The sequence below is a fragment of the Entelurus aequoreus genome, linkage group LG09, assembly GCF_033978785.1.
Source record: "Entelurus aequoreus isolate RoL-2023_Sb linkage group LG09, RoL_Eaeq_v1.1, whole genome shotgun sequence".
NCBI lineage: Eukaryota > Metazoa > Chordata > Actinopteri > Syngnathiformes > Syngnathidae > Entelurus > Entelurus aequoreus.
This window is the reverse complement of record NC_084739.1, coordinates 15,731,132-15,747,227: the sequence shown is the minus strand read 5'-3', so window position 1 is coordinate 15,747,227 and position 16,096 is coordinate 15,731,132. Positions and strand designations below refer to the sequence as shown.

Genomic DNA, 16,096 nt, shown 5'->3' with positions numbered 1-16,096 from the left:
AGTGCCCAAATCCGGAGACCTCTCGAAGCCAGACAACTACCGAGGCATCAGCCTGACCTGTATCACTGCGAAAGTCTACAACCGCATGATCCTAAACAGGGTCCGGCATGCAATCGACCCTCACCTGAGAGTAAATCAGAGCGGCTTTCGAGAAGGACGAACAACTACAGCCCAGATCTTGGCAGGAGATTGATTGAGGAGGTGAGGAAGGACAACCTGACTGCAGTCCTATGCTTCATAGACTTCAAAAAGGCATTTGACTCGATAAATCGAGGCACAATGGTGAAGATCTTGAAGGCATACAGTATTCCTCCGAACCTACTCCGAGCAATAGAGTCCATGTACGCAGGAACAAGGGCCAGGGTGGTGACCCGATATGGCAACAGCGAGGAGTTTGACATCCTGGCTGGAGTTATACAAGGGGATACACTAGCCCCCTTCCTCTTCATCATAGTCCTTGATCATGCGCTCAGGAAGGCAATAAATGGGCGAGAGCAGGAACTTGGCTTCACGCTGACACCAAGGAAGTCGAGTCGACAACCGGCAGTGGTCCTGACAGACCTTGACTATGCGGATGACATCAGTCTGCTCTCCAACAACGTGGAACAAGCACAAGAACTCCTACACAGGGTAGAGCTAGAGTGCGCCAAGGTTGGCCTTAGGCTAAATGCCAAGAAAAATGAGGTCATGACCTACAATGTTCCACCAGAACATCAACCTCTGATAACAGCGGGAGGCACTGTGCTGAAAGAAGTTGAGGACTTCAAATACCTGGGCGGATGGGTCAACTCAACTGAGCAGGATTTAAAAGTGAGGAAGGCACTTGCATGGAGGGCCCTGAACGGCATGACCAGTGTATGGAGCTCCAACCTCCCCCGCCAAATCAAACTCAGCTTCTTCTACGCGACAGTTGAGTCCGTTCTCCTCTATGGCAGCGAATGCTGGACCCTGAAGCCAACCCTGGAGAGGTCTCTGGATGGTTGCTACACCAGGATGCTGCGTGCAGTGCATAACATCAACAAGAGTGCGCACGTAACCGACAGAGTCCTCTACAGGGGAATACCAAGGGTGAGCGAGAAGATTGCTGTAAGGAGAATGAGACTAGCAGGGCACTGCCAAAGGCATCAGGAGCTGCCAGCCAGCAAATTGGTACTGTGGGAACCAACACATGGGCATCGGTCAAGAGGACGTCCCACACTAACATACGTGGATGTACTCAAGAAGGATGCAGGAGCTCAGAGTACCAAGGAACTGGCCAAATGTATGGAGAATCGGGATGACTGGAAGCAACGATGGAAGGCTCGTCTGAGGACGACCTAGAGAGAATCTACAATAGAACAAACTCAAAGCTACTATATTAAGTGTAAAGGTGTCTATGTGGGTGTTATTTCATGTTTAGAGGGCTCTATTAATGTTGAAAAAAGAAAAAATCTAGAAGGGCGTGAACAGCTTGTTATGCCTTTACTAGGGATGCCGATAAATGCTTTAAAATGTAATATCGGAAATTATCGGTATCGGTTTCAAAATTATCGGTATAGGTTTTGAAAAAGTAAAATGTATGACTTTCTAAAACGCGCTGTGTACACGGACGTAGGAAGAAGTACAGAGCGCCAATAAACCTTGAAGGCACTGCCTTTGCGTGCCCGCCCAGTCACATAATATCTACGGCTTTTGACACACTCACAATTGAATGCAAGGCATACTTGATCAACAGCCATACAGGTCACACTGAGGGTGGCCGTATAAACAACTTTAACACTGTTACAAATATGCGCCACACTGTGAACCCACACCAAACACATTTCGAGAGAACATCCGCACCGTAACACAATTTAGCAACTGTTATGTAAAAGAAAAGGGGTAGGATTAAATAAGCTCTGCTTCTTCCCACTCCTTTTCAAACATGTTGAAAAGAGAAACTGGAAATTGTGATGTATCATGTTGTATGCTTGCATGTTCGAAATGAACTCCAACTCCAACTCCAACATAAACACAACAAAACAAATACCCAGAACCCCTTGCAGCACTAACTCTTCCGGGACACTACAATATACACCCCCCGCTACCCCCTACCCCCCCACCTCAACCCCTCCCCCCCAACCCCGCCCACCTCAGACTCCTTATGCTCTCTCAGGGAGAGCATGCCGCAAATTCCAAGCTTCTGTTTTGAGGCATGTTAAAAAAAAATTATGCACTTTGTGACTTCAATAATAAATATGGCAGTGCCATCTTGGCATTTTTTTTCATAACTTGAGTTGATTTATTTTGGAAAACCTTGTTACATTGTTCAATGCATCCAGCGGGGCATCACAACAAAATTAGGCATAATAATGTGTTAATTCCACAACTGTATATATCGGTATCGGTTGATATCGGTAATTAAGAGTTGGACAATATCGGAATATCGGATATCGGCAAAAAAGCCATTATCGGACATCTCTAGCCTTTACTATGAAAATATTCAATTTATTAATAATACTCCTACTTCACTGAAATCCGTACATCGCAGTCATTTCGGGTCCCAATTAACCGTGATAAATGAGGGACAACTGCACAGAGTTTTCTCCTTTGGGTGTCCATAACAAACGCAATGTAACACTTGAGGGCGGAAATTTACTAAATTGATACAATAAAATAAAGAACCTAGTAGCATTCCATAGTTTAATTATAATTATAATGAGTTGAACCGTGTTTACAATAAAAAACACTGATATTACCGTAAAATTATAGAATTATTGTATTGTTTGATTGTTTTTTTGTCAAACAATCATTTTCACACAATAAATGTACAAATAATAGCACACAATTGTGAAAAATTGCGAACAAACATGAGCGATACACAAATAGAATGATTGCAGATGTGGTATGATTTTAACTTTCTGGCATACTATTTTAATTGTGCTTCTCAGTGGAGCCTACTCTTCCATTGTAATGTTCTGACGTAAATTGTGTTTTTAGAATATGATGTAGGCCAATAAACAATTTGCTGTAGACAAAAGCTGCAAAGGCCCCCAGGCCAGACTTTGGACACCCCTAATTTAGGGGCTGTTATTTAAGGGTCAAATTACAAGGCGTCTGCATTAAAGCGTCACTTTTCTTACAGAATGATTACAAGTGGCATACGCCTCCGAACTCTTTATCGGATTATAAAAAAAGGGACTTCAAAGGACTGGAAACTGGGTAACATTGGTTACATTCTTGTTGAGAATAGCACAAATAGTTGGTTGTGCTTACAAGGAAAGCCCTTTTCGTATCCATGCTGAAATTACACTCCATTTGCACACACTGAAATTAATGTGGTGACCTTTTTTCCCCTCGCCATGAAACATGTCTGAGTCCGTGTTTCTTCGCCAAGATTCTGTGCGTTCGATAGTAATCTGGTCTGTCTGCGGCTGTTTAGATGCTACGAGCAAGCCAGAATCGTGTCGCTCCACGAACAGGATTCCAAAGATGATGTAGACGTTTTTAAGCCGATACGCCACTGGAAGCTAAAATCTGAGCAGTGTACCAACCTTTTTTTTTTTTTAATCACATTCGCTCATCATAAATAAGTCAGTCTTCTCCTGGGGGGTCTTGCACCCACAAGCACTCAAAGAAAGTCCTGGAATTTGTAAATATGCAGGGAGCCCTTTGTTTCCAATAGTTTGCTTAAAACTGTTTAAAATCATTCATTCAGTACGTACTGATAGTTTGTTCTCCCCAAGAGTCTAATTTAGACCTATTTAAGCAACGTAAAGGCTTATATTATGTGGCCTTCAAGGCATGTTAAATTATAGCTTCTAGCCAAATGTCCTACAGAGTAAAATGTTATGGAGGGGACGCTATTTGAAGTGCAATCAACTTGAACCTACACTCTACTGCAGTGATATTCAACTGGCGGACTGAGGCCCAAATCCAGCCCGGGAATGACACCATACCGGCCCCCCTGAGTTTAGTTCAAAAGTTGGGAGACTAATATTTTAGCAGCAAACCTCTAAAAACACTAGAGTGATCCTGTTGTATAGACAAACTTGGACCACTGTAAACACATCGGCAGATCCTTGCGTTGACATTTTAACCTTGCTAGCAAACTTGTGATTTACATTATTGAGGCGTTACTCAAAGGGGAACTGAACTTTTTTGGAATTTTGCCTATCGTTCACAATCATCATGGAAGACATGAGAATGAATTAGATTTTTTATTTTTTTTAATGCATTCTAACTTGTAAATAAATGTAATAGTCTGCTTACAGCGGAGCCAATTGGAAGTCCTTTATTCCGCCCATAAAATCCAATAAATAACCATTTAAAAACCGCCAACAATACAAAATTTACAATTCCTGACTTGAATATTAAAGGCCTACTGAAATGAATTTTTTTTATTTAAACGGGGATAGCAGATCCATTCTATGTGTCATACTTGATGATTTTGCGATATTGCCATATTTTTGCTGAAAGGATTTAGTAGAGAACATCGACGATAAAGTTTGCAACTTTTTGTCGCTGATAAAAAAAAGCCTTGCCTGTACCGGAAGTAGCGTGACGTCGCAGGTTGAAGGGCTCCTCACATTTCCCCATTGTTTACACCAGCAGCGAGAGCGATTCGGACCAAGAAAGCGACGATTACCCCATTAATTTGAGCGAAGATGAAAGATTTGTGGATGAGGAACGTGAGAGTGAAGGACTAGAGTGCAGTGCAGGACGTATCTTTTTTCACTCTGACTGTAACTTAGGTAAAAGGGCTCATTGGATTCCACACTTTCTCCTTTTTCTATTGTGGATCACGGATTTGTATTTTAAACCACCTCGGATACTATATCCTCTTGAAAATGAGAGTCGAGAACGCGAAATGGACATTCACAGTGACTTTTATCTCCACAACAATACATCGGTGAAGCACTTTAGCTACGGAGCTAACTTGATAGCATCGTGCTTAAATGCAGATAGAAACAAAAGAAATAAGCCCCTGACTGGAAGGATAGACAGCAGATCAACAATAATACTATCAGGAAACACTGAACCAAACACTGGACCTGTAACTACACGGTTAATGCTGTGCCGCCCGTCGAAGCCTAGCAATGCTGTTGAACGATGCCATTGAAGCTAACTTAGCTACGGGACCTTGTCAGAGCTATAATAAAAACATTAGCGCTCCACCTACGCCAGCCCTCATCTGCTCATCAACACCCGTGCTCACCTGCGTTACAGCGATCGACGGCGCGACAAAGGAATTCACCCGATCATCGATGCGGTCGGCAGCTAGCGTTGGATAGCGCGTCTGCTATCCAAGTCAAAGTCCTCCTGGTTGTGTTGCTGCAGCCGGCCGCTAATACACCGATCCCACCTACAGCTTTCTTCTTTGCAGTCTCCATTGTACATTAAACAAATTGCAAAAGATTCACCAACACAGATGTCCAGAATACTGTGGAATTTTGCGATGAAAACAGAGCTGTTTGTATTTGGATACAATGTGTCCGAATACTTCCGCTTCAACCATCGACGTCACGCGCATACGTCATCATACATAGACGTTTTCAACCGGAAGTTTCGCGCGAAATTTAAAATTGCACTTTATAAGTTAACCCAGCCGTATTGGCATGTGTTGCAATGTTAAGATTTCATCATTGATATATAAACTATCAGACTGCGTGGTCGGTAGTAGTGGGTTTCAGTAGGCCTTTAACCTTTTAGTGATATTGTTATTATAAGCGCTAATGCAGACAAACTATTTATAGCAGCGCCGTGATCATAAGCTTATGTGTAATGTGGACATTATCGAGTGGTCCGCTGTTTTCTCGCCTACCTGCTCCCTGGAAGTTTATTCTAGATCATAAATCATGCCTCACACCTGGATAGAAGGTTGAGGATGTATTCCGACAAGTTGGTACTAAATTAGGCTCGGAAATGGCGAGAACGACACAAAAAGATGCTTTGTTCCACCTCTATTTTCTTTGCAAGGGTTATGGAGTCATTCTTCATGTGAATGGGAGTATAACAAGATTCTATCAGTCGGCATTCTAATGACAGCAGATATTGTACAGTAAGTGATGTTTTATGATGTTTTTGGCTCTCAAAGTCTGCAATAAGCAATAATCCGTGCCCATCCACCCATCCATTTTATACCGCTTGTACCTCTCGGGGTCGCGGTGGGTGCTGGAGCCTATCCCAGCTGCATTTGGGCGGAAGGCGGGGCACACCTTGAACAGGTCGCCACCTCATCGCAGGGCCAACACAGATAGACAGACAACATTCACACACTAGGGCCAATTTAGTGTTGCCAATCAACCTATCCCAGGTGCATGTATTTGGAGGTGGGAGGAAGCCGGAGTTCCCGGAGAGAACCCACACAGTCACGGGAAGAACATGCAAACTCCGCACAGAAAGACCCAGAGCCCCGGAAAACGATCAGCAAACGTTGTGATGCATTTTTTAAATGAATGCGCCACATATGCTTTAAATGATCAAAATACGTAAATATTAAATGTTATTATAAATGTGTACACTACATATATACTTACATCATGTATGTAAAACCTTAATGGAGGTGTTCGGATCCTTTTTTAAGGGCTTTACAGGCCCTTAAAAAAGCCGCTCCCATAGGCTCCATTGTAAGAGGATTTTTGATCGCATTTATTTAAATATTTAAATGCATTAAAAAAAAATCCATCTGTCGTCATGTCTTTCATGATGATTGTAAATGATAGGTAAAATTAAATTTAAAAAATGCAGTTCCCTTTTAAGTTCTCTCCTTTTCGTCAGTTACAAATGTTTTCCGTAATGTGATTTATGTGCGGTAACTAAAGTGTTGCAGTAGTTTGTTCAACTTCTTTAGTTATACTAGAAGTGTTTCTCAATGTTCCGTTTTAGACCCTCTCTTTTTTAATATTCGGGCTATTCAACTGCGGTTGAAAAAACTGAGAGAATCCCATTTTTGCAGCAGATTCTTAAAAACAGCAGAGTGCTGTCATAGAGATGACCTTTGACTGTTTTGCAGAGGGTCCTTAAAAACAGCACAGTGCTCCTGTAACTCTGTCAAAACAAGTGGACCAAAATCAAATGTCCACTGTAGAAGACGCAGGTTCTGTATAGACTAAGACTAAAAGTGAAGGGAGAAGTCTGCCCCCTCTCCTTAGCTGTCTGGAAATGTGGCCCCTGCAACAATTTAGTTGAACATCCCTGATCTACAGAATATGTACGACTAAGAGGGAGAGTGCCGTGTAGGAAGTGTGTGAGTCACTACAGTAGAGGAAGCCTAAGTGTAAAAGTGTACAATAATATGAGGTAAAAGTGAGGGTCAAACCTGGCTGTAGAGCCACAAGAATCATTCAAATGCATGCCCGTGCAAAATATACATGCAGACGCCTCCACATATACAAATGGGGCTTTGAAGGGAAGGGGAATCTTTTTGGCACCTCTGTTTCGAGCGCAGACTACGTAGATGAGAAGTTGCATAAACAAACCATTTTAAGAGGTTAAAAGGTGAAAGAGAACTGACGTAATGCACTCTGTAAAAAGCTAAATAAGCAAACTGTCGCACTGAAGTCTGTCTTGATCAGCATGATTGGCAAGCACACCCTAGATTAAGGCTTTGGGTGGCCGTTCTTACTTCACAGCTGGACGAAGGAAGTCGAATGTCTCTGAAATTGTATATTTTCTGAATTTGATGAAGATTGGGCATGGTTACGACTCTAATATTGCCATGCGACACGTCAGATGACCTCACAAGACATGAGTTCATCTAAGGAATTAACTCAGCAAGTGATTTTGTTGTTCTTTTGGCTTTTTGGCAACACTTATTGCAAAAGGAGGATCCTCAAAAGTCTAAGGTGTTGAAGGTGTTAAATATCCACCAGAAGTTGTGTGACCCACTGGACCAGTGTATCTTTTAGTACAGATGGGAAGTGATTCACATGGCCCGCGTAAGAGGAAGTTTGGGTTAGGGTTAGTTTCTCCTTTTTAAAAGCTATTTGTAAGTGTCTTAATGGATTATTACCTGATGTGATGTGTAAAGAAATACAAAGATACAGTGGTTAAGGTGTGCAGATTCGAGCTGCGGTCGGTGGGAGCTGTAGGGTGAAAAGGTGACGACTCTTGGTCAGTCTGCGTTGTCAGTGAAAGCCTCACATCTGTGAAACTCTTTGCCACTGGAGTTAAAGTCACAGTCGGACATTAAACTTTTCTCCACAAAGCTGAAAAAGTGGCTCAAGGAAAACCAGAAGTATGATCACTAGAACTGGGTGTAGTATGGACAAATAGGGCCAATTATTATTTTTTATGTATTTTTATTTTGTACTTGTCTTAAAGGCCTACTGAAACCCACTACTACCGACCACGCAGTCTGATAGTTTATACATCAATGATGAAATCTTAACATTGCAACACATGCCAATACGGCCGGGTTAATTTATAAAGTGCAATTTTAAATTTCCCGGGAAATATCCGGCTGAAAACGTCTCGGTATGATGATGTTTGCGCCTGACGTCACGGATTGTGCGGAAGTATTGGGACACCATTGTGTCCCAATACAAACAGCGTCTGTTTTCATCGCAAAATTCCACAGTTTTCTGGACATCTGTGTTGGTGAATCTTTTGCCATTTGTTTAATGGACAATGAAGACAGCAAAGAAGAAAGCTGTAGGTGGGATCGGTGTATTAGCGGCGGGCTGCAGCAACACAACCAGGAGGACTTTGAGTTGGATAGCAGACGCGCTACCGTAAGTATGCAGCTTTCTTCCAAACATTTGATCGCTTGCCCGTACGTGCGTGCCGCTATGTGCATGTCACGTACGTAACTTTGGGGAAATATATGTGCTGTATGAACTTTGCGGAAGTGAACGGTACCTTGGGCTGTGGGATTGAGTGTGTTGTGCGGGTGTTTGAGTTGTATTGGTGGGTTATATGGATGCGAGGGGGGAGGTGTTTGTTATGCGGATTAATTTGTGGCATATTAAATATAAGCCTGGTTGTGTTGTGGCTAATAGAGTATATATATGTCTTGTGTTTATTTACTGTTTTAGTCATTCCCAGCTGAATATCAGGTCCCACCCGCCTCTCACAGCATCTTCCCTATCTGAATCGCTTCCACTGCCCTCTAATCTTTCACTTTCCTCATCCACGAATCTTTCATCCTCGCTCAAATTAATGGAGTAATCGTCGCTTTATCGGTCCGAATCGCTCTCGCTGCTGGCGTCCATGATTGAAAACAATGTGCAGATGTGAGGAGCTCCACAACCTGTGACGTCACGCTACTTCCGGTACAGGCAAGGCTTTTTTTATCAGCGACCAAAAGTTGCGAACTTTATCGTCGATGTTCTCTACTAAATCCTTTCAGCAAAAATATGGCAATATTGCGAAATGATCAAGTATGACACAGAATGGATCTGCTATCCCCGTTTAAATAAGAAAATCTCATTTCAGTAGGCCTTTAATCCTTTTGTATGTGTTTTTCAACTTTCTTCACTTTTCTTTAAAAGCCTAACCAGGGACGAGGGTTGCAAATGTACTTTGACATCGGTTACCTACGGGTAGCAATGTGCAATTGTACTGTCCCTGTCAAACAAATAAATAAATAAAATTCCACATTTTGCGCTCAACTGATGACAGGCTGCTGATGGTGTTTAACTCTGTAACAGATTATTTCTATTTCCATTATTTAATGTAGGAAAATTTTAACTACTGTACTAACAAAAAAATACTTAGTCTTAGAGGTTCCACTTTAAGTTTGACATCATCGCAGGGAAGGGCCGGAGCTTTCAGCGGGGGATTTGAGCTATCAAAGCCTAAATAAACTACTGCGGTTTATGGTATTACACGTCATGTGAGCGTGGGAAGTGTGTGTGTGTGTGTGCATGTGAACACAATGTTTGCACACCTGATCATCCTGGATCAGGACACTCACATCCAGAGATTCAGCAATAAAAACTTCAAAGTGCCCCAGACAGACGTGATCTCATCTGATCAGTCAGTCAGACTGTTGATGCTGATTTAAGATTAAGCGAATTCTGCAAAGCTCGCATATCTGCTGTGGATACCATGGCGCTTGATAAACACTTCCATATTGCCCAGTCATAACAATTTCATTGTTTTTTCTCACCTTGTCCCATGAAGGCGCCTGGCAGTGCATCCTTGGCAGAACCAAAGCCCAGCTCTCTGCACACCACGCTGGCAGCGGTCCGCTCCCACATGTGGTCCACGATTGTCCCCCATTTTCCATCCCGGAGCACCTCCACGCGTCCCTCACCCAGCCTGGGCCCGGCCTTCAGACGCACCGGCTACACCGAGGAGGTAGAATCTGTTAGCTCACACACGCTCTTGCGGTGGAAGATATTTAGCACCGTCTTACCACAACTGGATAGGGGGCTTGAGGTCTCCCAGAGGAGATTCTGGAAAACTGAGGGCCCGGCACACATTTGACCACAGCGTGTCGCCCGTTCTTACAGGGGGCGGGGCTACGTGGAATTGACAGCTGACCTTGGCACTCAGACAGAGTGTTCTCACTGCCCAGACAGTTGACCTTCTCCATCCAGAAGCCCTTCTTCTTGGCCATAACGCTCAACCTAAATATTAAAAACGGGGGTTTCATTTTATATGGCCAGTGAAATTCATGAAATAATGTGTGTCAGTCGAGAACTTTATCGTTCTTACTAAATGTACCGTATTTTCCGGACCATAGGGCGCACCGGATTATAAAGCGCACTGCCGATGAATGGTCTATTTTCGATCTTTTTCATATATAAGGGCGCATTAAAGGAGTCATATTATTATATATTTTTTCTAAATGGAAAACACTTCCTTGTGGTCTACATAACATGTAATGGTGGTTCTTTGGTCAAAATGTTGCACAGATGATGTTTTACAGACCATCTTCAAGGCGCTTTCTGACAGTCGCTTCAGGATGCGCCGTTTTGTGGGCGGTCTTATTTACGTGGCTCACCTTCGGCAGCGTCTTCTCCCCGTCATCTTTGTTGTAGCGGTGTAGCGTGCAATGTACAGAGTTATTCCGTACATTAGGCGCACCGGGTTATAAGGCGCACTGTCGAGTTTTGAGAACACATAAGTATTTTAAGTGCGCCTTATAGTCCGCAAAATACGGTAGTCGTTCTTTCCATTTTGACGGAAAAAAATACATGCAATTGCATATCTTTAAATTTTAATATTGAGAATGCATCAAATATTATAGTATCATACATTACAAAAATTTATTTTTGTTAAAATAAAATGGAAATATCTGTTTTACCCATAATTTCAGCGCAAGTCATCCATCCAATTGTACAAAAATTGCAATAAATTTAACTAGTAGCTTAGTCACCAGAATTTTACCGTAAAAAAAAACTGTGGGACCGTTTTTGCATTTGTACATGCAATTGCACATATTTTAAATTTTAATATTATTTGAGATTGCATCAAATATTCTCGTATCATACAAAATGTACATTCCAAACATTTATTTTTGTTAAAATAAAATGAAAATATCTGCTTTACCCATAATTTCAACGCAAGTCATCCATCCAATTGTACAAAAATGGCAAATTTAAGTAGTAGCTTAGTCACCAGAATTTTACCGTAAAAAAAAAAACTGTGGTACCGTTTTTGCATTTATACATGCAATTGCGCATCTTTTAAATGTTAATATTATTTGAGAATGCATCAAATATTCTCGTATCATACAAAATGTACATTCCAAACATTTATTTTTGTTAAAATAAAATGAAAATATCTGCTTTACCCATAATTTCAGCGCAAGTCATCCATCCAATTGTACAAAAATGGCAATAAATTTAAGTAGTAGCTTAGTCACCACAATTTTACCGTAAAAAAAAAAACTGTGGTACCGTTTTTGCATTTATACATGCAATTGCACATCTTTTAAATGTTAATATTATTTGAGAATGCATAAAATATTCTCGTATCATACAAAATGTACATTCCAAATGTTTATTTTTGTTAAAATAAAATGAAAATATCTGCTTTACCCATAATTTCAACGCAAGTCATCCATCCAATTGTACAAAAATGGCAATAGATTTAATGGTAAAAAAAAACTAGTAGCTTAGTCACCAGAATTTTACCGTAAAAAAACAAACTGTGGTACCGGTTTTCCATTTACAATAACATGCTGTAAAAACGTAGTACATTTTAGGACAATATTCAACAACAACCGTAGAAACAACCATAGGCTGTACCGTTAAAAAAAAATAAAAACAGTGGTACTGTTTTTCCATTCACAGTAATTCACCGTAAAAACAACGACTTACTGTGAAAATCTGAACTGTGTTTCCATTTACAGTTATACACTGTAAAAACAAGAACCGTAGATTTACCATAGATAACAGTGGTACCGTTTTTCCACTTACAGTAATATATGCTGTAAAAACCATTGTACATTTTACGATAAAATTCTGACAACCGAGCTTCCTTTTTTTTACCGTAAAATCCACTAGCTACAGTATGTGAAAAATTAATACACAATAAGTGTGTAATAATATCGATATACGATAAAATTCATAACTGCGATGTGGCCCTCAATGAAAACCAGTTTTACACCCCTGTATATGTCTGCCACTATGCACTATAGTTTCTACCTACCTCGTTGAAGGGTCTGCGACCTTGGTGTCCCATATTTTTCTGCAAAGAAACAAATACAAAGGAAATGGTCCCATCAGGAGTCTGGTTACACACATACATCGTCATCGTCCTGTGAGGTGACCTGGGTGACCCCAGGTTGATGCTATGTCATAGTGACTACAAGATATACTCTGGCATGTGTTGTTTGTTTTATATTGTAACCTGGCCACACAGGGAAGAGTCAACTGTGGCACACACACGTGCACATTAGACTTGTTCTTACTTGGCCACCAAACATAGTCAACCTTCTGGCAATGACTTTAAACTACTTCAAATATAGCCTGTGTATATAAAACATTGGGGTTTAAAGTGAGGTGTAAAAGGATGATTTTTTTTTTCTCTTCAGCTATCTCTTGTTTTATAGTCTGTGCAAATCTTGCTATTGCAGGGCGTCCAACATTTTCCTAATGGAAGCAACTTTTTAAAATCGGGACAAACAAGCTGAACAGACTGTGTTCAACCTTACATCTTTCCACTGCAATCCTCTGGTCTCCGTAGCCACCATGCAAATTATGCCAAAAGCGTTTCCTTTTCGGGGAAAAATCAAGCAACTCTGGCACTTTGTTGCCAATTTGAGAACTATGCACGCTGCAACATAGTGCAGAGGGAAGCCTTCTGCTGGCTTGGCGGGCACACCAACATGCCACAAAATGACTGCGCCAGGAAGGCCTCTGAACCTTGCAGAGTGCAAACACCATTACATCTGTCTACATAGATTACGCTGAGGGGTAAACACACTACGGCCTGACTGCTATTTTAGGAATCCCATTATGAAAGTATATAGTGTACTATATACTACAGCAGAGGTGGGCAAAGTCTTTGGCTCAGGGGCCACATTGGCTTTTGAAATTTGACAGACATGATGCATTTCAAAGCATGTCATATCTGTTGGAACGAAGAGTAATCTTCTCAAACATGGGCTTTTTTTATCATAATATACCTATTTTTCAACAAAATCATATCAGAACATCAGAGAAACATAAAAATGGTATTAAAGGGTTAACACTTACATTCTCTTTAAGGGACAGCAGTGTTGTTGATCATATTTTTTCCCCAGTGCGTCAAAGTCTAGTAGTATTTTGTTGTGGCATTTCTCAAAACAAATCTTTGCTCAATTCTGTTTTAATATTTGGCAGGCCGGATTAAAGGGACCCGCCAAAGGGGCCGTAGTTTGCCTACCCTTGTACTACAGTTACAGTCTAGCGATGCTTTATAGACATACAGTGTCTGAAAAATACACCCCTCACATTTCAGCAACCGTCTTATTGTATCTTCTCAAAGGAAACTACTATCATAATTCAATGTTGATATACTTGAGACTAGTCAACTTTTCACTAAGTACTCTAAGGCACTGGTCCCCAACCTTTTTGTAGCTGCGGACCGGTCAACGCTTGAAAATTTGTCCCACGGACCGGGGTGGGGGGGTGGGGGGGGGGGGGGCTGTGCTTACGGACTGTATCCCTGCAGACTGTATTGATCTATATTGATATATAATGTAGGAACCAGAAATATTAATAACAGAAAGAAACAACCCTTTTGTGTGAATGAGTGTAAATGGGGGAGGGAGGTTTTTTGGGTTGGTGCACTAATAATATTTGTATCTTGTGTTTTTATGTTAATTTAATTAAAAATTTTAAAAAATTAAAAAAATATTTATATATTTTTTATTTTTACATTTCTTGTGCAGCCCGGTACCAATCGATCCACGGACCGGTGGTTGGGGACCACTGCTCTAAGGTACGGTACAGGCCAAAAGTTTGGACACACCTTCTCCTCATTCAATGTGTTTTTTTTTATTTTCATGATTTTTTACATTGTAGATTGTCACTGAAGGCTTCTAAACTATGAATGAACACAATTGGAGTTATGTACTTAACAAAAAAGGTGAAATAACTGAAAACATGTTTTATATTCTACTTTCTTCAAAATAGCCACCTTTGCTCTGATTACTGCTTTGCACACTCTTGGCATTCTCTGGATAAGCTTCTTTTTTTTTTCTTTTTTTTTTTTTTTTTATGTGCTCTGGATGAGCTTCAAGGACACCTGTGAAGTGAAAACCATTTCAGATGACTAACTCTTGAAGCTCATCGAGAGAATGCCAAGAGTGTGCGAAAAAGTAATCAGAGCAAAGGGTGGCTATTTTGAAGAAACTAGACTACAAAACATGTCCTCAGTTACTTCACCTTTTTTTGTTAAGTACATAACTCCACATGTGTTCATTCATAGTTTTGATGCCTTCAGTGACAATCTACAATGTAAATAGTCATGAAAATAAAGAAAACGCATTGAATGAGAAGGTGTGTCCAAACTTTTGGCCTGTACTGTATATACAAGTTGATCTCTATAGTATTGTCCTCTGTGAAGATATAGTAAAATGGATCAATGTTGTTGTTGGACATATGCCTCATGTCGTGTGTGAATTACTCTCTCATACTTGCATTTAAGTGGTATTTCCCCTAACAGAAAAGTGCAAATAAAAATGTATTCTGGCGTGCTGACCGAGATGTTAATATTTGTTTGGTCACATAAATATTTCACCTAGGAATATTTGTATTTTGGCAATTAGGTGAGAATGCAAGAAATCAATGGGAGGATTGTTACAGGAATGACATCATGTTGCTGCACTTTTCACTTTCCTAAATAACATGTTTGAAGGGGAACACTCCCGACCCTCCAGTTAAATAAGCTTTCCACAAATATGTTCTTATTTTTGCAAGAATTAAAGTTGTTTGAGGGGAAAATACGAATTACATTAATCACTGCTAATGGGTAAACAGAGAGGTGTTTTGCAGAAAACAGAATCCGTGTAGCTTCTTTGGCTGTTGATGTAAGACAGAACATATGCAAGAGCACTGTTAGGTCACTCTGTCACATGCTTCAAAAGATGAGACAAATATTAACAACAAATGGTGTTTGTGTGTGATGTCCCAAAAAGCACACTGGCACAATGTGTAGTTTTTAACAAAGCAGCTCATCAACTGAGCTTGGGCTGCACAATTAATCGAGGTTTTAACTAGTGCGATAAATAACCGTTTTTGTTAGTTTTTTCTCCGCCGTCACCGGCATTTGAGTGACAGACTTTTTACCAATCAGAATTAGAGATGTCCGATAATATCGGACTGCCGATATTATCGGCCGATAAATGCTTTAAAATGTAATATCGGAAATTATCGGTATCGGTTTCAAAAAGTAAAATTTATGACTTTTCAAAACGCCGCTGTACGGCGTGGTACACGGACATAGGGAGAAGTACAGAGCGCCAATAAACCTTAAAGGCACTGCCTTTGCGTGCCGGCCCTATCACATAATATTTACGGCTTTTCACACACACAAGTGAATGCAAGGCATACTTGGTCAACAGCCATACAGGTCACACTGAGGGTGACCGTATAAACAACTTTAACACTGTTACAAATATGCGCCACACTGAACCCACACCAAACAAGAATGACAAACACATTTCGGGAGAACATCCGCACCGTAAAACAACATA

The 16,096-nt window shown here is 40.9% G+C and overlaps 1 protein-coding gene across 3 annotated transcripts in view; it reads right to left on the bottom strand.

Annotated features, from left to right (window-relative positions):
• The window catches only part of loxl4 (lysyl oxidase-like 4), a 90,000-nt gene that overhangs the window by 34,789 nt on the left and 39,115 nt on the right, over window positions 1–16,096 (bottom strand). For all 3 annotated transcript variants that reach the window (XM_062058176.1, XM_062058177.1, XM_062058178.1), the window contains 3 exons: window positions 12,565–12,603; window positions 10,322–10,535; window positions 10,073–10,250 (listed from right to left, as the gene is read on the bottom strand). In XM_062058176.1, coding sequence (XP_061914160.1) covers window positions 10,073–10,250; window positions 10,322–10,535; window positions 12,565–12,603 — 431 coding nt within the window. The remainder of the gene's footprint in view (window positions 1–10,072; window positions 10,251–10,321; window positions 10,536–12,564; window positions 12,604–16,096) is intronic.